Below are 23,399 nucleotides of genomic sequence, written 5' to 3'. Positions count from 1 at the left end.
CAAGATGTATTCTCTCTCTGGGACTCCTTGTCTCATATCAATGTTCCAACAGCAGATAAAAGTCAGGAAACATTAATAGCACAACATTATGTGGTTCCTACTTCACTAGAAGTTACATCTATAGAAGAGACATTGGTTATAATGTTATAAAAGTGATGAACTGAAGACACTACTTACCTTTCTCCTTCCTGAGGACATCTGTAAACATGTAGAGTAGATGGAAGACAGTGAGAACATAATTAACATGAACACTAGAAGAGGTAGTCTCTCTCTGGGACTCCTTGGTCGGGTTTCAATCCAATGTGTGCTATACAGCAGGACACTTCACAGCTGAGAATGCACATTTTAAAGGCATTTTCCACCTGCATTCGCATAGATCACATTCATGGTAAACACTGCACATGTTGACTCAAACTTAAACTACCTTTAAAAGTCTGTTATAGTGTGCTTTGTTATAATGGAGTGATATTATTTGAATTGAATCCCGGCCCTTGTCTCATACCACTGTTCTACCATCAGAAGGAACAACTAGGGCCAATCAGGGGAGAGAGGGGTAGGGGAGAGAGGGGTAAGTGACCCGTTTCCGGTCACAACTTGCAGACTTGTTTACGCTGCTGTGCGTTTTGTTGCCGATCTTACTTTGCTACCTGACGGTTTTTTACTTTTTCATTACCGTATATTTTTACTTTTTCCCTCACTCAACTTTTTTCATTCATATTTTTACTTTTTCCCTCACTCAACTTTTTTCATTCAATTTTTTCACCCCGGAGGTTTTATCTGGACATGGTTCGTCAGGACTTCAAACAGCCGAAGCTAAGTAACATTAACATGATGCCTTCTAATTGCAGTCGTTGTACTTATAATATACAGGAGAACGATCGCCTTACGGCAAGGATAGCTGTGCTGCAAGCCCAGCTTCAGACGCAATCGTTAGGCAAGGGTAATTTCAGTGTAGGAAAGGATGAAACAGCGTCTGTGCCACCAGTAAGTACAGATAGTAACGTTAGTATAAACCCCGCGCACGGTCCCCGCAGCCGGACAACTTTCTCATGGCTTCTGGAGGGGAAACGCTGTAGGAATGCTCAACCGGTGTCGCTTATTCAGCCGACAGAAACTTTCAACCGGTTCTCCCCATTAAGCGAGTCGGAGTCGGAGGCCGAGACTTCTCTGGTCTCACTCCTCCCGTTGTGGGGTCTGAGACGCCGACGGCTCCCACCATTAGCTCTGACAAATTGAAAACCCTAGTCATTGGCGACTCCATTACCCGCAGTATTAGACTTAAAACTAATCATTTAGCGATCATACACTGTTTACCAGGGGCAGGGGCTACCGACGTTAAGGCTAATCTAAAGACGGTGCTGGCTAAAGCTAAAACTGGCGAGTGTAGAGAGTATTGAGATATTGTTATCCACGTCGGCACCAACGATGTTAGGATGAAACAGTCAGAGGTCACCAAGCGCAACATAGCTTCAGCGTGTAAATCAGCTAGAAAGATGTGTCGGCATCGATTAATTGTCTCTGGCCCCCTCCCAGTTAGGGGGAGTGATGAGCTCTACAGCAGAGTCTCACAACTCAATCGCTGGTTGAAAACTGTTTTCTGCCCCTCCCAAAAGATAGAATTTGTAGATAATTGGCCCTCTTTCTGGGACTCACCCACAAACAGGACCAAGCCTGGCCTGTTGAGGAGTGACGGACTCCATCCTAGCTGGAGGGGTGCTCTCATCTTATCTACGAACATAGACAGGGCTCTAACTCCTCTAGCTCCACAATGAAATAGGGTGCAGGCCAGGCAGCAGGCTGTTAGCCAGCCTGCCAGCTTAGTGGAGTCTGCCACTAGCACAGTCAGCGTAGTCAGCTCAGCTTTCCCCATTGAGACCGTGTCTGTGCCTCCGATCTAGGTTGGGCAAAATTAAAAATGGCGGTGTTCGCTTTAGCAATCTCACTAGTATAAAGACCTCCTCCATTCCTGCCATTATTGAAAGAGATTGTGATACCTCACATCTCAAAATTGGGTTACTTCATGTTAGATCCCTCACTTCCAAGGCAGTTATAGTCAATGAACTAATCACTGATAATAATCTTGATGTGATTGGCCTGACTGAAACATGGCTCAAGCCTGATGAATTTACTGTGTTAAATGAGGCCTCACCCCCTGGTTACACTAGTGACCATACCCCCCGTGCATCCGGCAAAGGCGGAGGTGTTGCTAACATTTACGATAGCAAATTTCAATTTACCAAAAAAAAAACAATGACGTTTTCGTCTTTTGAGCTTCTAGTCATGAAATCTATGCAGCCTACTCACTCACTTTTTATAGCTACTGTTTACAGGCCTCCTGGGCCATATGCAGTGTTCCTCACTGAGTTCCCTGAATTCCTATCGGATCTTGTAGTCATAGCAGATAATATTCAAATTTTTGGTGACTTTAACATTCACATGGAAAAGTCCACAGACCCACTCCAAAAAGGCTTTCGGAGCCATCATCGACTCAGTGGGTTTTGTCCAACATGTCTCTGGACCTACTCACTGCCACAGTCATACTCTGGACCTAGTTTTGTCCCATGGAATAAATGTTGTGGATCTTAATGTTTTTCCTCATAATCCTGGACTATCGGACCACCATTTTATTACGTTTGCAATTGCAACAAATAATCTGCTCAGACCCCAACCAAGGAGCATTAAAAGTCGTGCTATAAATTCTCAGACAACCCAAAGATTCCTTGATGCCCTTCCAGACTGCCTCTGCCTACCCAAGGACGTCAGAGGACAAAAATCAGTTAACCACCTAACCGAGGAACTCAATTTAACCTTGCGCAATACCCTAGATGCAGTTGCACCCCTAAAAACTAAAAACATCTGTCATAAGAAACTAGCTCCCTGGTATACAGAAAATACACGAGCTCTGAAGCAAGCTTCCAGAAAATTGGAACGGAAATGGCGCCACACCAAACTGGAAGTCTTCCGACTAGCTTGGAAAGACAGTACCGTGCAGTATCGAAGAGCCCTCACTGCTGCTCGATCATCCTATTTTTCCAACTTAATTGAGGAAAATAAGAACAATCCGAAATTTCTTTTTGATACTGTCGCAAAGCTAACTAAAAAGCAGCCTTCGCAAATGGAGGATGGCTTTCACTTCAGCAGTAATACATTTATGAACTCCTTTGAGGAAAAGATCATGATCATTGAAAGCAAATTACAGACTCCTCTTTAAATCTGGGTATTCCTCCAAAGCTCCATTGTCCTGAGTCTACACAACTCTGCCAGGACCTAGGATCAAGGGAGATACTAAAGTGTTTTAGTACTATATCTCTTGACACAATGATGAAAATAATCATGGCCTCCAAACCCTCAAGCTGCATACTGGACCCTATTCCAACTAAACTACTGAAAGAGCTGCTTCCTGTGCTTGGCCCTCCTATGTTGAACATAATAAACGGCTCTCTATCCACCGGATGTGTACCAAGCTCACTAAAAGTGGCAGTAATAAAGCCTCTCTTGAAAAAGCCTCTCTTGATCCAGAAATTATAAAAAACTATCGGCCTATATCGAATCTTCCATTCCTCTCAAAAATTTTAGAAAAAGCTGTTGCACAGCAACTCACTGCCTTCCTGAAGACAAACAATGTATACGAAACGCTTCAGTCTGGTTTTAGACCCCATCATAGCACTGAGACTGCACTTGTGAAGGTGGTAAATGACCTTTTAATGACGTCAGACCGAGGCTCTGCATCTGTCCTCGTGCTCCTAGATCTTAGTGCCGCTTTTGATACCATCGATCACCACATTCTTTTGGAGAGATTGGAAACCCAAATTGGTCTACATGGACAAGTTCTGGCCTGGTTTAGATCTTATCTGTAGGAAAGATATCAGTTTGTCTCTGTGAATGGTTTGTCCTCTGACAAATCAATTGTAAATTTCGGTGTTCCTCAAGGTTCCGTTTTAGGACCACTATTGTTTTCACTATATATTTTACCTCTTGGGGATGTCATTCGAAAACATAATGTTAAATTTCACTGCTATGCGGACGACACACAGCTGTACATTTCAATGAAACATGGTGAAGCCCCAAAATTGCCCTCGCTAGAAGCCTGTGTATCAGACATAAAGAAGTGGATGGCTGCAAACTTTCTACTTTTAAACTCGGACAAAACAGAGATGCTTGTTCTAGGTCCCAAGAAACAAAGAGATCTTCTGTTGAATCTGACAATTAATCTGGATGGTTGTACAGTCGTCTCAAATAAAACTGTGAAGGACCTCGGCGTTACTCTGGACCCTGATAACTCTTTTGAAGAACATATCAAGACTGTTTCAAGGACAGCTTTTTTCCATCTACGTAACATTGCAAAAATCTGAAACTTTCTGTCCAAAAATGACGCAGAAAAATTTATCCATGCTTTTGTTACTTCTAGGCTGGACTACTGCAATGCTCTACTTTCCGGCTACCCGGATAAAGCACTAAATAAACTTCAGTTAGTGCTAAATACGGCTGCTAGAATCCTGACTAGAACCAAAAAATTTGATCATATTACTCCAGTGCTAGCCTCCCTACACTGGCTTCCTGTTAAGGCAAGGGCTGATTTCAAGGTTTTACTGCTAACCTACAAAGCATTACATGGGCTTGCTCCTACCTATCTTTCCGATTTGGTCCTGCCGTACATACCTACACGTACGCTACGGTCACAAGACGCAGGCCTCCTAATTGTCCCTAGAATTTCTAAGCAAACGGCTGGAGGTAGGGCTTTCTCCTATAGAGCTCCATTTTTATGGAATGGTCTGCCTACCAATGTGAGAGACGCAGACTCAGTCTCAACCTTTAAGTCTTTACTGAAGACTTATCTCTTCAGTAGGTCCTATGATTAAGTATAGTCTGGCCCAGGAGTGTGAAGGTGAACGGAAAGGCTGGAGCAACGAACCGCCCTTGCTGTCTCTGCCTTGCCGGTTCCCCTCTTTCCACTGGGATTCTCTGCCTCTAACCCTATTACAGGGGCTGAGTCACTGGCTTACTGGTGTTCTTCCATGCCGTCCATGGGAGGGGTGCGTCACTTGAGTGGGTTGAGTCACTGACGTGGTCTTCCTGTCTGGGTTGGCGCCCCCCTTGGGTTGTGCCATGGCGGAGATCGTTGTGGGCTATACTCGGCCTTGTCTTAGGACGGTAAGTTGGTGGTTGGAGACATCCCTCTAGTGGTGTGGGGGCTGTGCTTTGGCAAAGTGGGTGGGGTTATATCCTGCCTGTTTGGCCCTGTCCGGGGTATCATCGGATGGGGCCACAGTGTCTTCTGATCCCTCCTGTCTCAGCCTCCAGTATTTATGCTGCAATAGTTTATGTGTCGGGGGGCTAGGGTCAGTCTGTTACATCTGGAGTATTTCTCTTGTCTTATCCGGTGTCCTGTGTGAATTTAAATATGCTCTCTCTAATTCTCTCTTTCTCTCTTTCTGTCTTTCTCTCGGAGGACCTGAGCCCTAGGACCATGCCTCAGGACTACCTGGTATGATGACTCCTTGCTGTCCCCAGTCCACCTGGCCGTGCTGCTGCTCCAGTTTCAACTGTTCTGCCTATGGAACCCTGACCTGTTCACCGGACGTGCTTGTTGCACCCTCGACAACTACTATGATTATTATTATTATTTGACCATGCTGGTCATTTATGAACATTTTAACATTTTAACATCTTGACCATGTTCTGTTATAATATCCACCCTGCACAGACAGAAGAGGACTGGCCACCCCTCATAGCCTGGTTCCTCTCTAGGTTTCTTCCCAGGTTTTTGGCCTTTCTAGGGAGTTTTTCCTAGGGAGTTTTTCCTAGCCACCGTGCTTCTTTCACATGCTTTGCTTGCTGTTTGGGGTTTTAGGCTGGGTTTCTGTACAGCACTTTGAGATATCAGCTGATGTAAGAAGGGCTATATAAAAATACATTTGATTGATTGATTTGATTGATTTGAATCAGAAGTTGAAACAATAACAAAGCGTGATCCCAGCCACTGTTGTTTTGGTAAAAAGCTGATGGAGGGTCTGGAGAAATAATATTACTCCCAAATTCATAGACAGAGCTATGGATGCAAGCACTGACCATCCATGATACTGTATCAACATTTTAGTTTCAAATATGTTTGGAGGCTATATAGTGTTTGTTTACATTTTCTTTGTTTACAAACATTGAGGTTAAAAAAAAACTTGAATTTTGGAGTACGGCGTTAAACTAAGCTCTTTAATATTTAATAAGTTATATTCTTCAAGAATTAATTGGTACATATAATACATTTATCAGTCCAAAAATGGATGTATCGACTACCGATTGCCCTTTGTGGTCAACAAATAAATAAACATAAAATGTGCTTTCATAAATCTAGCAAAGTGATGATCTGAAGCCACTACTTACCCTTCTCCTCCATGATTTCATCTGTAAATATGTAGAGTAGATGGAAGACAGTGAGAACATTATTAACATGAACACTAGAAGATGTAGTCTCTCTCTGGGACTCCTTGTCTCATATCAATGTTCCAACATCAGATGAAAGTCAGGGAACATTAATATGCAGAACATTGTGCGTTTCCTACTTCACTAGAAGTTAGATCTACGGAAGAGACATTGGTTTACAGTTGAAGTCGGAAGTTTACATACACCTTAGCCAAATACATTTATACTCAGTTTTTCACAATTCCTGACATTTAATCCTTGTAAAAATCCCTGTTTTAGGTCAGTTAGGATCACCACTTTATTTTAAGAATGTGAAATGTCAGAATAATAGTAGATAGAATTATTGATTTATTTCAGCTTTTATTTCTTTCATCACGTTCCCAGTGGGTCAGAAGTTTACATACACTCAATTAGTATTTGGTAGCATTGCCTTTAAGTTGTTTAACTTGGGTCAAACGTTTTGGGTAGCCTTCCACAAGCTTCCCACAATAAGTTGGGTGAATTTTGGCCCATTCCTCCTGACAGAACTGGTGTATCTGAGTCAGGTTTTTTAGGCCTCCTTGCTCGCACATGTTTTTTCAGTTCTGCCCACAAATTTTCTATGGGATTGAGGTCAGGGCTTTGTGATGGCCACTCCAATACCTTGACTTTGTTGTCCTTAAGCCATTTTGCCACAACTTTGGAAGTATCCTTGGGGTCATTGTCCATTTGGAAGGCCCATTTGCGACCAAGCTTTAACTTTCAGTCTTGAGATGTTGCTTCAATATTTCCACATAATTTTCCTTCCTTATGAAGCCATCTATTTTGTGAAGTGCACCAGTCCCTCCTGCAGCAAAGCACCCCCACATCATGATGCTGCCACCCCCGTGCTTCAAGGTTGGGATGGTGTTCTTCGGCTTGCAAGCCTCCCCCCTTTTTCCTCCGAACATAACAATGGTCATTATGGCCAAACAGTTCTATTTTTGTTTCATCAGACCAGAAGACATTTCTCCAAAATGTACGATCTTTGTCCCCATGTGCAGTTGAAAACCGTAGTCTGGGTTTTTTATGCCGGTTTTGGAGCAGTGGCTTCTTCCTTGCTGAGCGACCTTTCAGGTTATGTCGATATAAATGGCGTAGCAGTGGGATGTTTTCATTGTCTTATCCCGTCCCTTGTATATATTGTTTCTTTCTTTGTATATATTTTTTTATCTAATTTGTCCATCTACGGACTGAACATACTCTCCTGCAACCCGCCTCACCCATTGCGTTATGGATCTGCTATTTTTATACGTTAGAAACGTAACCCCCTTCAAGCTAGCCAGCTACTAGCTAGTAGTCAGTTAGCCGCTGCTAGTTAGCCATCACCGTTAACTGGGACATCTGCCAGCTTTAGCCCGGTCAACTCCTGCCAGCCTGCACAGCGCGATATCAACCCAGAGCATATCGGACTGCTTTTCTCCACCATATCTCTGGATTCCTACCGCAAGCTCTGAACCTTTACTCCGGATCATCGCAGTTAGCTAGCTGCTATCCGACTGGCTACTCCTGGCTAACGCCTCTGTCCCAAAGCATGCACCAGTTAGCCTGGAGCTAGCCTTGAATCTAGGCCCATCTCCCAGCTAGCTGAATAGATCTATCAAGCAATTCCTGAGCTTCAATTAACTCTTTTGCCAATTGGCCTGGACCCCTTGCTGCCAACACGGAGCCCTGCCGATCCATCCCAACTGGTCTGCTGACGTAACCGTCCGAGGGGGTTTCAACAGGCTCCCCCGTTGCGATGTCCCCCTGAGGCCCATCTGCTAGCCTGCTGCTAGCCCCGGCCTGCTAGCTGTCTGAATCTGTGCCTCCAACTCGCCTAGCTACTCACTGGACCCTATGATTACTCGGCTATACATGCCTCTCCCTAATGTCAATATGCCTTGTCTATTGCTGTTTTGGATAGTAATTTTTGTCTTATTTCACTGTAGAACCTCCAACCCTGCTCAATATGCCTTAGCTAGCTCTGTTGTTCCACCCTCCACAATGCGGTGACCGCACCTGGCTTAAATGGTGCTTCTAGAGACAATACCTCTCTTATTGTCACTCAATGCCTAGGCTTACCTCCACTGTACTCACATCCTACCATACCTTTGTCTGTACATTATGCCTTGAATCTATCCTTCTGTGCCCAGAAACCTGCCCCCTTTACTCTCTTTTCCGAACGCATTAGACGACCAGTTCTTTTAGCCATTAGCCGTACTCTTACCCTACTCCTCCTCTGTTCCTCTGGTGATGTAGAGGTTAACCCAAGCTCTGCAGCCCCCAGCATCACTCCCATTCCCCAGGTGCTCTCATTTATTGACTTCTATAACAATAAAAGCATTTGTTTCAAACAATTCAAGCTTCTTCTTTTAAAATCCACCTTTCCAGAAACAAGTCTCTCACCGTTGCCGCTTGTTATAGACCCCCATCAGCCCCCAGCTGTGCCCTGGACACCATATGTGAATTGATTGCCCCCATCTATCTTCAGAGTTCGTACTGTTAGGTGACCTAAACTGGGATATGCTTAACACCCCGGCCATTCTACAATCTAAGCTAGATGCCCTCAATCTCACACAAATTATCAAGGAACCTACCAGGTACAACCCAAAAATCGTAACCACGGGCACCCTCTTAGATATCATCCTGACCAACTTGCCCTCTAAATACACCTCTGCTGTCTTCAACCAGGATCTCAGAGTTCACTGCCTCATTGCCTGCGTGCGTAATGGGTCCACGGTCAAACGACCACCCCTCATCACTGTCAAACGCTCCCTAAAACACTTCAGCGAGCAGGCCTTTCTAACCAACCTGGCCCGGGTATCCTGGAAGGATATTGACCTCATCCCGTCAGTAGAGGATGCCTGGTTGCTCTTCAAAAGTGCTTTCCTCTCCATCTTAAATAAGCATGCCCCATTCAAAAAATGTTGAACTAAGAACAGATATAGCCCTTGGTTCACCCCAGAATTGACTGCCCTTGACCAGCACAAAAACATCCTGTGGCGTTCTGCATTAGCATCGAATAGCCCCTGCGATATGCAACTCTTCGGGGAAGTCAGGAACCAATATACTCAGTCAGTTAGGAAAGCTAAGGCTAGTTTTTTCAAACAGAAATTTGCTTCCTGTAGCACTAATTCCAAAAAGTTTTGGGACACTGGAAAGTCCATGGAGAATAAGAGCACCTCCTCCCAGCTGCCCACTGCACTGAGGATAGGAAACACTGTCACCACCGATAAATCTACGATAAGCGATAATTTCAATAAGCATTTTTCCACAGCTGGCCATGCTTTCCACCTGGCTACCCCTACCCCAGTCAACACCTCAGCACCCCCTGTAGCAACTGCAGGATCCCTACAAATCAGCTGGGCGAGATAATCTGGACCCTCTCTTTCAAAAAATGATCTGCCGAAATTGTTGCAACCCCTATTACTAGCCTATTCAATCTCTCTTTCGTATCGTCTGAGATCCACAAAGATTGTAAAGCTGACGCGGTCATCCCCCTTTTTAAAGGGGGTGTCACCTTAGACCCAAACTGTTATAGACCTATATCCATCCTGTTAATAAACAGATCACCAACCATTTTGAATCCCACCGTACCTTCTCCACTATGCAATCTGGTTTCCGAGCTGGTCATGTGTGCACCTCGTCCACGCTCAAGGTCCTAAACGATATCATAACCGCCATCTTACTGTGCAGCAGTCTTCATCAACCTGGCCAAGGCTTTCGACTCTCAATCACCGCATTCTTATCGGCTGACTCAATAGCCTTGGCTTCTCAAATGACTGCCTCGCCTGGTTCACCAACTACTTCTCAGATAGAGTTCAGTGTGTCAAATCGGAGGACCTGTTCTCCGGACCTCTGGCAGTCTCTATGGGGGTGCCACAGGGCTCAATTCTCGGGCCGACTCTTTTCTCTGTATATATCAATGATGTTGCTCTTGCTGCTGATGATTCTCTGATCCACCTCTACACAGACGACACCATTCTGTATACATCTGGCCCTTCTTTGGATACTGTGCTAACAAACCTCCAAACAAGCTTCAACGCCATACAACACTCCTTCCGTGGCCTCCAACTGCGTTTAAATGCTAGTAAAACTAAGTGCATGTTCTTCAACCAATTGCTGCCCGCACCCTCCCGCCCAACTAGCATTACTATTCTGGACAGTTCTGACCTAGAATATGTGGACAACTACAAATACCTAGGTGTCTGGTTAGACTGTAAACTCTCCTTCCAGACTCACTTTAAGCATCTCCAATCCAAAATTACATCTAGAATCGGCTTCCTAATTCGCAACAAAGCCTCCTTCACTCATGCCGCCAAACATACCCTCGTAAAACTGACTATCCTACCGATCCTTGACTTCGGCGATGTCATTTACAAAATAGCTCCCAACACTCTACTCAGCAAACTGGATGTAGTCTATCACAGTGCCATCCGTTTTATCACCAAAGCCCCCATATACTACCCACCACTGCGACCTCTATGCTCTCGTTGGCTGGCCCTCATTACATATCCATCGCCAAACCCACTGGCTCCAGGTCATCTATAAGTCTTTGCTAGGTAAAGCCCCGCCTTCTCAGCTCACTGGTCACCATAGCAACACCCACCCATAGCACGCGCTCCAGCAGGTATATTGCACTGGTCATCCCCAAAGTCAACACCTTCCTTTGGCTGCCTTTCCTTCCAGTTCTCTGCTGCCAATGACTGGAACGAATTCCAAAAATCTCTGAAGCTGGAGTCTTATATCTCGCTCTCTAACTTTAAGCATCAGCTGTCAGAGCAGCTTACAGATCACTGTACCTGTACACAGCCAATCTGTAAATAGCACACCCGACTACCTCATCCCCATATTATTACTACCCTCTTGCTTTTTGCACCCCAGTGTCTCTACTTGCACATCATCATCTGCACATATATCACTCCAGTATTAATGCTAAATTGTAATTATTTTCGCCTCTATGGCCTATTTATTGCCTACCTCCCTACTCTTCTACATTTGCGCAAACTATACATAGATCTTTCTATTTTTCTTTTCTTTTGTGTTATTGACTGTACGTTTGTTTAAATGTGTAACTCTGTGTTGTTGTTCTTGTCGCACCACTATGCTTTATCTTGGCCAGGTCGCAGTTGTAAATGAGAACTTGTTCTCAACTGGCCTATCTGGATAAATAAAGGTGAAATTAAAAAAATAAGAAAAATATAGGACTCATTTTACTGTGGATATAGATACTGTTGTACCTGTTTCCTCCAGCATCTTCACAAGGTCCTTTGCTGTTGTTCTGGGATTGATTTGCACTTTTCGCGTCAAAGTACGTTCATCTCTAGGAGACAGAACGCGTCTCCTTCCTGAGCGGTATGACGGCTGCGTGGTCCCATGGTGTTTATACTTGCATACTATTGTTTGTACAGATGAATGTGGTACCTTCAGGCATTTGGAAATTGCTCCCAAGGATGAACCAGACTTGTGGAGGTCGACAATATTTTTTCTGAGGTCTTGGTTGACTTCTTTTGATTCTCCCATGATGTCAAGCAAAGAGGCACTGAGTTTAAAGGTAGGCCTTGAAATACATCCACAGGTACACCTCCAATTGACTCAAATGAAGCTTCTAAAGCCATGACAACAATTTCGGAGATTTTTCAAGCTGTTTAAAGGCACAGTCAACTTAGTGTATGTAAACTTCTGACCCACTGGAATTGTGATACAGTGAATTATAAGTGAAATAATCTGTCTGTAAACAATTGTTGGAAAAATTACTTGTGTCATGCACAAAGTAGATGACCTAACCGACTTTCAAAAACTATAGTTTGTTAACAAGAAATTTGTGGAGTGGTTGAAAAACGAGTTTTAATGACTCCAACCTAAGTGTATATAAACTTCCGACTTCAACTGTGTATAACGTTATGATCTGAAGACAATACTTACCCTTCTCCTTCTTGTGGTAATCTGTAAACATGTAGAGTAGATGGAAGACAGTGACAACATCATTAACATGAACACTAGAAGCTTTAGTCTGTTTAGTTAATCTTTATCTATTATCACACCTGCAGATTAAAATCAGTCATCAGTGCCAACATGTGAATCACCTGCAGATTAAAATCAGTCATCAGTGTTAACATGTGAATCACCTGCAGGTTAAAATCAGTCATCAGTGTTAACATATTAGTCACCTGCACATGTAGTATATTATCCTGTATCCTTAGAATACAACCACTGTGAATGTGTTGAGGTTGAAAAAAGCACTGGAAAAAAACAATTCAACATTCGTGACATCTTTCCATTACCTTTCTGATTGCATATGCAGTAGATAGCCAGAGCTAACCCAATCACAGTGACGGCTCCCAGACAGCATAACAGAATGAAGGCCATTCTCAATGGGGTTGCGTAATCAAATAACTCACCTAAAACACACACATCATTACACATTACATTTACATTTAAGTCATTTAGCAGACGCTCTTATCCAGAGCGACTTACAAATTATCAACAACAGGGTTTGGTATTAATACTACCACACATCATTACACATCAACAACAGGGTTTGGTACTAATACTACCACACACATCATTACACATCAACAACAGGGTTTGGTACTAATACTACCACACATCATTACACATCAACAACAGGGTTTGGTACTAGTACTAACACACACATCATTACACATCAACAACAGGGGTTGGGTATTAATACTACCACACATCATTACACATCAACAACAGAGTTTGGTACTAATACTACCACACATCAACAACAGGGTTTGGTACTAATACTACCACACACATCATTACACATCAACAACAGGGTTTGGTACTAATACTACCACACATCATTACACATCAACAGGGTTTGGTACTAATACTACCACACATCATCACACATCAACAACAGGGTTTGGTAATAATACTACCACACATCATTACACATCAACAACAGGGTTTGGTACTAATACTACCACACATCAACAACAGGGTTTGGTACTAATACTACCACACATCATTACACATCAACAACAGGGTTTGGTATTAATACTACCACACATCAACAACAGGGTTTGGTACTAATACTACCACACATCATTACACATCAACAACAGAGTTTGGTACTAATACTACCACACACATCATTACACATCAACAACCCGGTTTGATACTAACACTACCACACATCATTACACATCAACAACAGGGTTTGTTACTAATACTACCACACATATCATTACACATCAACAACAGGGTTTGGTACTAATACTACCACACATCATTACACATCAACAACAGGGTTTGGTACTAATACTACCACACATCATCACACATCAACAACAGGGTTTGGTACTAATACTACCACACACATCATTACACATCAACAACCCGGTTTGATACTAACACTACCACACATCATTACACATCAACAACAGGGTTTGTTACTAATACTACCACACATATCATTACACATCAACAACAGGGTTTGGTACTAATACTACCACACACATCATTACACATCAACAACAGGGTTTGGTACTAATACTACCACACATCATTACACATCAACAACAGGGTTTGGTACTAATACTACCACACACATCATTACACATCAACAACAGGGTTTGGTTCTAATACTACCACACATATCAACAACAGGGTTTGGTACTAATAATACCACACATATCAACAACAGGGTTTGGTACTAATACTACCACACAGCAGTGGAGTGTATCATAATAAACACTAATCTTTTGTATTGTTGTCTCAAAGCCTTTGGTTAAAACATATACTGGACATTAACACATCAATATCTCTAGTGTTTCATGTCTAAATAATATTATGTTGTTACTCACTAGGAGGTGAACCTCTGTCTCCATCTTCTCATTGATCCGGCTCTGTTGGACTCTGCAGGTAAAGCGGTTGGTGTCAGTCTCCTGGACAATGACATGTTGTTTGACTCTGTAGAATCCCTTGAAGTCTCTGTGTGTTTCAGGAGGTCCAGCAGAGAGATGGACTCCTTTACTGTCCAGCCACGCCAGCTCAGGCTCAGGGTGCCAGCCTTCTGATTCACACAGCAGACCCATCCCTCCCCTCTCTGTGTCCCTCAATGGACACCACTGGCTTTGGATCCTACAGCTACAGACACACAGATAGACTGGATGTTAACTGGTGACAGGCTGTGAACAAATAGACACATACTGTATCCAGTAATATGAAGAAAAGAGTTGATGTCATTGTACTGTAGTTAGATTATTACATTAACATGAAAATAAACCTCACCTTTAACGAGGACTTGAATAGTGAAATCATCATACCAGCTCTTTGCCTTAATAAAGCATTTGTAACGTCCCTCATCAGTGCCTTGTACCCTGGTCAGTTTCAAAGAGGTGTTTCCCCTCCACAGCTCCTCTTCAAACAGTGAAGTTCTTCCTCTATAGTAGGGAATCTGATAATCTCGTATGATTCTGTGGTTTTGGTAACGATAGACACGACTGTCTTTGAAGTCCAGGTTCAGCCAGTCCACTGTCATGTCCTCAGCGCTGATGTTGGGTTTGAGGTAACATGGCAGAATGATGTCATCACCAGCCACAGCAACAATGGGATCAGTTGGACCAAGAACCTCAAACTTCTCTGAAGAGAACAGACAGATTAACAGTTTCAATAGTTTAAAGTGGTCGTCCCTCTCATCTGCACTGATCTGAAATACACTGTAGCATATATAGTAGTACTATACTACTATACACTGTAGTGTATATATAGTAGTACTATACGCTGTAGTATATATAGTAGTACTATACTACTATACACTTTAATATATATAGTAGTACTATATACTGTAGTATATATAGTAGTACTAGACACTGTAGTATATATAGTAGTAGCTAGACACTGTAGTATATATAGTAGTACTATATACTGTAGTATATATAGTAGTACTATACTACTATAAACTGTAGTATATATAGTAGTACTATACTACTATACACTTTAGTATATATAGTAGTACTATACACTGTAGTATATATAGTAGTACTATACACTGTAGTATATATAGTAGTACTATACTCTGTAGTATATATAGTAGTACTATACACTGTAGTATATATAGTGGTACTAGACACTGTAGTATATATAGCAGTACTATACACTGTAGTATATATAGCAGTACTATAGGGTGGATGCCTACAGAAGAGTTGGATTCACCTTTAGTTTAGTTTTTACATCAGTGCAGAGGAAGGAAAGGAGACTAGGAGAGGAATCCACCTTAGGTTATGCACCCTTAACACTACACAAGCAACTAAAGACACAATGAGATAATATTAATCACACACACACATACACCAGTGCAGATGAAGGAAAGGAGACCAGGAGAGGAAATCACCTTAGGCCAGACACCCTAAAGGGATCTCCACAGTTTACCCAACGGAGCCGACGGACAAAAGTACGTAGAACTATGTAGACAGAGAAGCAAAAGGACCTCCGTCGGCTCCATTTGTTTAGACCGTGTAGAACCCTTAAGACCACAATAGTGACTAAAGACACAATGAGATCATATTAATCACACACACAGAGGTATTAAAGGCAGTGAGATATTAAATGTGTATTCTACTGTTGTCATAAGGATTGGACCAAAATGCAGCGGGAATATGTATACTCATCTTCTTTTTATTTGAAGAAGGAGAAACAACTAAATACGTATACAAAAAAAAAAAAACGAAACAGTCCTGTCAGGTGCAACAAACACTAAACAAGGAACAACTACCCACAAATCCCATAGAAAAAACACCCCTCTTAAATAGGACCTTCAATTAGAAGCAACTAGGAGCAGCTGCTTCCAATTGAAGGTCAACCCAACAAACATCACATAGAAATAGACATACTAGAACTAACATAGAAATAGACTGACAAGAACATAACCCAACAAACCCCAAAACACTCTAAACAAACACCCCTCTTAAAACAGAACATAGCCCAACAAACCCCGAAACACTCTAAACAAACACCCCTCTTAAAACAGAACATTGCCCAACAAACCCCGAAACACTCTAAACAAACACACCCCTGCCACGTCCTGACCAAACTACAATAACAAATAACCCCTTATACTGGTCAGGATGTGACAACTGTACTCAGAGCCTGCTGTGTGTAGGAAATGTAGAAGAATCACACACACAGAGGTATTAAAGGCAGTGAGATATTAAATGTGTATTCTACTGTACCAGAGCCTGCTGTGTGTAGGAGATGTAGAAGAATCACACACAGACAGTCTAGTTGAGTCACCTTCATTCCTGAAGAAGACAATTACATTCATCATAAAGATAAAGACTAACATAACTTGAAACCAGGAAAGCAATACTGTAGCATTAATTCTACAATAACAATGGATAGCTCCCTCACGCGCCAGGACAGCGGAGTCAATCACCACCTTCCGGAGACACCTGAAACCCCACCTCTTTAAGGAATACCTAGGATAGGATAAAGTAATCCTTCTAACCCCCCCTTAAAAGATTTAGATGCACTATTGTAAAGTGGTTGTTCCACTGGATATCATAAGGTGAATGCACCAATTTGTAAGTCGCTCTGGTTAAGAGCGTCTGCTAAATGACTTAAATGTAAATGTAAATGTAATAACATAGTATAACACATTTCAAAAGACAACTAGCTGATACATTTACCTGGTTGAATCAGTGCTATTGAGGCACTGCAGCCTTGTCTGATAAATGTACTAGTGTTCTGTAATCAAACTATTGTGATGTGATCAAACTACCTTATTCTTTCTATTCCTTGGAACAAGAACCTGTTCAACTGCATAGCTGCACACAACTGTTGCATAGTGAGCTCAGAATCAGATAACATGGGAGTGAACTGTGGGGGTGAAATTTGGTTGTAGTTTCCGAGCCTGGCTGATGTGCAGACCATGTGACACAGAGAGGTCTGGAATCCAAGCAAAACATATTATAGTTTACTTAAATCTGTGCCACTCCATTCATATAGTATGATATGTTTATGTTAGGTTACATTACTAGACTAGATGTAACTTAGTAAACATAAATCCAGAACACTCAAATTATTATAAGTTACGTTTGGTATGGTTACATAAGTCAGATGGTTATTTAAGGCAACACTGAAAAGAGGGTAGCTGGTCGAGGTGGACGTATAACGTAAATATCTAGTGTAATAATCTAGTGTTAACGTGTTTGAATCTCACCACGGACAAACACACGTTCACACTCATGTACCTCTTAAATCATTTCATTAGCATGTACATTAAAAGGAACAGCCAAGCAGATCAAGGCATTCAAACCTTTCTATAGGCTCTTTTTTTTATTTGTAATTTGTATTTCACCTTTATTTAACCAGGTAGGACAGTTGAGAACATGTTCTCATTTACAACTGCGACCTGGCCAAGATAAAGCAGAGCAGTGCGACAGAAACAACAACACAGAGTTATATGGAATAAACAAGCGTACAAACAATAACACAATAGAAAAAAAGAAAGTCTATATACAGTGTGTGCAAATGGCATGAGGAGGTATGGCAATAAATAGGCCATAGTAGCGAAGTAATTACAATTTAGCAGATTAACACTGGAGTGATAAATGAGCAGATGATGATGTGTAAGTAGAGATACTGTTGTGCAAAAGAGCAGAGAAGTAAATAAAAACAATATGGGGATGAGGTAGGTCGATTGGGTGGGCTATTTACAGATGGGTTATGTACAGCTGCAGCGATCGGTTAGCTGCTCAGATAGCTGATGTTTAAAGTTAGTGAGGGAAATGTAAGTCTCCAGCTTCAGCGATTTTTGCAATTCGTTCCAGTCACTGGCAGCAGAGAACTGGAAGGAAAGGCGGCCAAAAGGCTTTGGGGCTGACCAGTGAGATATATCTGCTGGAGCGCGTGCTACGGGTGGGTGTTGTTATTGTGACCAGTGAGCTGAGATAAGGCGGAGCTTTACCTAGCAAAGACTTGTAGATGACCTGGAGCCAGTGGGTCTGGCGACCGAATATGGAGCGAGGGGCCAGCTGACAAGAGCATACAGGTCGCAGTGGTGGGTGGTATAAGGTGATTTGGTAACAAAACGGATGGCACTGTGATAGAATGCATCAAGTTTGCTGAGTAGATTAGTGGTAGCTATTTTGTAGATGTCATCGTCAAAGTCGAGGATCGGTAGGATAGTCAGTTTTACGAGGGTAAGTTTGGCGGCGTGAGTGAAGGGGAGGCTTTGTTGCAAAATAGAAAGACGATTCTAGATTTGATTTTGGATTGGAGATGTTTAATATGAGTCTGGAAGGAGAGTTTACAGTCTAGCCAGACACCTAGGTATTTGTAGTTGTCCACATATTCTAGGTCAGAACCGTCCAGGGTAGTGATGCTAGTCGAGGCGGGCGGGTGCGGGCAGCGAACAGTTGAAAAGCATGCATTTGGTTTTACTAGCATAGAGCAGTTGGAGGCCACGGAAGGAGTGTTGTAGTGGCATTGAAGCTCGTTTGAGGTTAGTTAACACAGTGTCCAAAGAAGGGCCAGATGTATACAGAATGGTGTCGTCTGCGTAGAGGTGGATCAGGAAATCACCCGCAGCAAGAGCGACATCATTGATATATACTTTAATGTCTTAGGTTTTTCCATAGAAAGTCTCTTACATTTTACAGTCCATAGTTTTCCTCCACAGATCTTATTATTCAGCACCAGTTAACTATAGGTCACATTCATTTCATATCTTTAGAATGTGCAAAGGCATCCTTGAAAATGTATACAGGCAGTGGGAACAAGTTTGAGAAAAAACTGTCACAAACCCAAATATCAAACACACAAAACGGAAATAAGAAATCAAATGAAATACATTTCCACAAACACTGATCCCTCTTTACCTGTGAGCATCACTATCCCATTATCCTTAAAGGGGCAATCTGGGATTCAAATAACTAAACGGCCTCCCGTCACTTTGTTTGGTAAACAGCTGAGGGATTGAGCTGAAGAAATGAAACCACACAAATTCATAAAGTGAGCTTTGGATGCAAGGACTGACCATACATGAAATTAGAGTTTTAACCATATTTTGAGGCTATACAGAGTTTGTTTACAAATACAAATATGGAGTAAAATAAGCTTGTATTTTGGGTTCTTATGGGGTTCTAATGGGGTTCTAATGGGGTACGTTGAACTAAGCTCCTGAGGCATTTCTAAGTTATATTCTTCAAGAATCAATGGGTGTAAATCGTTAAATTAGAAGTCCCAAAATGTATGTACCAAACGCAGATTGTCCCTTTAAGATCTTTTTTCCTACTTAGATGTTTTCCTACTTGTGGTTGTAATAATATGAGCAAAATGATGAACTGAATAAAATAAAGCAAAGCTTTATTTATACATAACATTTCAGGCATGGGATGCAATGCAATGTGCTTCACAGGAACAAACAAATAAAAAACAATGAAAATAAAAGCTGAAATATCTACTAGACAACAAACATCAGATAAAAAACAAAAGAATTACACAAAGTGAACAACTAAAAAGCAGACTGAGGAAAAGCAAAGCTAAAAATGTGTTTTAATTCATGTCCACAGTTTAGGCCCCCCTCGGGTTCTTTGGCAGGCTATTCCAGAGGCTGGGGGCATAATAACTAAAGGCTACCTCTACATGTCTCTTGGTCCCCCTCAGGTTCTCTGGCAGGCTATTCCAGAGGCTGGGGGCATAATAACTAAAGGCTACCTCTACATGTCTCTTGGTCCCCCTCAGGTTCTCTGGCAGGCTATTCCAGAGGCTGGGGGCATAATAACTAAAGGCTACCTCTACATGTCTCTTGGTCCCCCCTCAGGTTCTCTGGCAGGCTATTCCAGAGGCTGGGGGCATAATAACTAAAGGCTACCTCTACATGTCTCTTGGTCCCCCTAGGTTCTCTGGCAAGCTATTCCAGAGGCTGGGGGGCATAATAACTAAAAGGCTGCCTCTACATGTCTCTTGGTCCCCCTCAGGTTCTCTGGCAGGCTATTCCAGAGGCTGGGGGCATAATAACTAAAGTCTGCCTCTACATGTCTCTTGGTCCCCCTCAGGTTCTCTGGCAGGCTATTCCAGAGGCTGGGGGCATAATAACTAAAGGCTGCCTCTCCATGTCTCTTGGTCCTCAGCTTTGGGATAGTTAAAGGCCAGTGCCAGAGGACCTAAGGGAACCTACTGGGTACATAACTTAAAAGCATGTCTGATATGTATTGGGGTGCACAACCGTGGATTGATTTAAAAACAGATGGTAAAAAGCTATAGTTTGGTCACATTCCTAGTGTGTATTCAACATTTATTTCAGAATCTAAAATAACACCTAGGTTTTTTACCTTTATTGCCCGTGAATTAAAATGTGCAACTAGATTCTCTCTCGTGCTTTGACTCCAACAATAAGTTCCTCAGTCTAGTCTTGATTTAGCTGGAGAAAGTCCAAGTATTTAAATCACTAATATAGTTGTAAACGATCGTCTGGAAGAGGGGACCAAGATGCAGCGTGGTAAGTGGTAATAATCATTTTTTATGAGACACTTCAAAACAAACAGGGGAAACGAAAGCCAACAGTTCTGCCAGGTGAACACACACAAGACAGAAAACAACTACCCACAAAACCCCAAAGGAAAACAGGCTGCCTAAGTAGGCTCCCAATCACGACAAGGAGGTACAGCTGTCCCTGATTGAGAGCCATACCAGGCCAAAACAAAGAAATACAAAAACATAGAAAAAAGGACATAGAATGCCCAAAACCCCAAAACACACAGAAAAACACTACCACGCCCACCAAACTACGATAACAAATAACCCCTTTTACTGGTCAGGACGTGACAATAATCTAATCATTTATCCTTGAGCTAAAATACTCTGTTGACACAGAAATGTACAGTTGTGTATCGTCTCGAGTAGCATTGAAAATCAATCCTGTGCTTTCTGATAAACGCTGCCAGGGTAACATATCTAAACTGAACAGTACCGGACCCAAATCGAACCTTGTGGAACGCCACATGTGATATGTATTTTCTCAGAGTTCGCTGTCACCAAGGGTGACAAAAACTCTTGACCAGTTAAATAGAACTGGACTGGAGAGGCCAACCCACCTCTCCAGTCTGTCCAGAAGGACATCATGTGTCAAATGCAGCACTTAAATATAAGAGTACAAGGACAGAGAGCTGTTTGGCATCTGTGTTGGCTCTAAGATCATTTACCTATTTAACTAAGGCTGTCTAAGTGCTGTGGTGGGCACAGAAACCATATAGAGCACGTCAGTCATCCACATCGACGGGGCCGCAGTTGAGCAGGTCGAGAGCTTCCTTGGTGTCCAAATCACTAAAGACTTAAAATGGTCCAAACACACACATACAGTCATGAAGAAGGCGTGACAGTGCCCTTCCCTATCAGCTGGTTGAAAAAGTTTGGTAATGGCCCTCAAATCCTCAAAACGTTATACAGCTGTACCATTGAGAGCATTTTGACTGGCTGGTTGGACCCTGTATATAGTATGGTATTAACTGACCCTGTATATAGTATGGTATTAACTGACCCTGTACATGTAGTATGGTACTGGAACTGACCCACTGTATATAGTATGGTACTGGAACTGACCCTCAATATAGTGGTAATTTATGGGTCTGACCCTGTATATAGTATGGTACTGGACTAACCCTCAATATAGTATGGTAATGAAAACCTTATATAGTATGTACTGAACTGTGCATTATATGTATGGTACTGAACTGAGCATGTATATGTATGTATTACTATTATATTACAACTGCCCTGTATATGTATGTATTGTAACTATGTATATATAGTATGATATTCAACTGACCCTGTATATAGTATGGTAGTGAACTGACCCTGTATATGCTATGTATTAACTACCCTGTATATTGGTATTAACTACCCTGTATATAGTATGGTACTAACTACCCTGTATATATATGTATTGAACTACCCTGTATATAGTATGTATTAACTACCCTGTTATATTTAGTACTGAACTACCCTGTATATAGTATGGTACTGAACGTCCGATTATAGTATGTATTGAATTTACCTACATATAGTATGATATAAACTATGTATATAGTATGGTATTGAACTGACTCTGTATATAGTATGGTACTCAGAACTACCCTGTATATGAATGGTACGACTGACCCTGATTATGTATGGTATAACTACCCTGTTATATAGTATGGTATTAAACTACCCTGTATATAAGTATGTATTAACTACTCTGTTTGTTGTGAACTACCACATATATTTGGTACTGAACTGCATGTATATAGTATGGTACTGGACACAGGCATGTATATAGTATGGTATTAAACTACCCTGTATGTAATGTGGTGTTGTAACTATATGTATTAATTTATTGAAACTGTATGTGTATGGTGTTAGCAACTACCCTGTATATGTATGTATTAAACTACTGTCTATATTAAACAGTATTAGATTTGACCTAATATATAGTATGGTATTAAGACTACCCTGTATATATTATATATTACACCCTGTATATATATGTATTAAACTACCCTGTATATGTAATATTTTATTGTAACTGACACTGTATATATAGTATGGTATTATAGCTACCCTGTATATAGTATGGTATTAAACTACCCTACATATATAGGTATGTATTAACTACCCTGTATAATTGTGGTATTAACTACCCTGTATATAGTATGTACTAACCACCCTGTATATGTTATGTATTAGACAGCCCTGTATATGTATGATATTGAACTCATTCTAGTATATATATAGTACCTGAACTACCCTGTATATGTATGATATTGAACTACCTGTATATATATGGTATTAAACTACCCTGCATATATAGTATGGTTGCTGAACTACCCTGTATATGTATGGTATTGAACTACCCTGTATATGGTATGGTGTCTAAACTGACCCTGTATATAGTATGGTATTATGATTGACCCTGTATATAGTATGGTATTGAACTACCCTGTATATAGTATGGTACTGGAATACAA

General features: G+C 41.7%; 1 protein-coding gene and 1 long non-coding RNA gene across 2 annotated transcripts; both read right to left on the bottom strand.

The window, feature by feature from the left end:
* Positions 1–23: 23 nt before the first annotated feature.
* On the bottom strand, positions 24–12,818 carry LOC123739597 (uncharacterized). Its single transcript, XR_006767773.1, has 4 exons — positions 12,702–12,818; positions 12,343–12,363; positions 6,379–6,399; positions 24–198 (listed from the first exon to the last, which is right to left on the bottom strand). It is a non-coding gene; the product is annotated as an uncharacterized lncRNA (long non-coding RNA).
* A 1,286-nt stretch (positions 12,819–14,104) lies between these two features.
* LOC123739596 (butyrophilin subfamily 1 member A1-like) lies at positions 14,105–17,203 on the bottom strand. Its single transcript, XM_045713917.1, has 5 exons — positions 17,079–17,203; positions 16,623–16,691; positions 14,683–15,033; positions 14,256–14,497; positions 14,105–14,110 (listed from the first exon to the last, which is right to left on the bottom strand). Exons 2-5 carry the CDS (start codon positions 16,687–16,689, stop codon positions 14,105–14,107), a joined length of 666 nt encoding a protein of 221 aa, XP_045569873.1. The 5' UTR covers positions 16,690–16,691; positions 17,079–17,203.
* Positions 17,204–23,399: the final 6,196 nt, after the last annotated feature.

The sequence above is a fragment of the Salmo salar genome, unplaced genomic scaffold (assembly GCF_905237065.1).
Source record: "Salmo salar unplaced genomic scaffold, Ssal_v3.1, whole genome shotgun sequence".
Lineage (NCBI taxonomy): Eukaryota > Metazoa > Chordata > Actinopteri > Salmoniformes > Salmonidae > Salmo > Salmo salar.
This window is presented reverse-complemented; position numbering and strand designations above follow the sequence as displayed.

What these genes read in the sequence shown, in the direction of transcription:
- LOC123739596 (XM_045713917.1), bottom strand. Translation starts at nt 16,689, where the DNA reads ATGAAGGTGACTCAACTAGACTGTCTGTGTGTGATTCTTCTACATCTC. An exon ending in CCTACACACAGCAGGCTCTG is followed by an intron (nt 15,034 to 16,622) that starts GTACAGTAGAAT and finishes TGTTCTCTTCAG; the next exon opens with AGAAGTTTGAGGTTCTTGGT. An exon ending in TATTCAAGTCCTCGTTAAAG is followed by an intron (nt 14,498 to 14,682) that starts GTGAGGTTTATT and finishes TGAGGGACACAG; the next exon opens with AGAGGGGAGGGATGGGTCTG.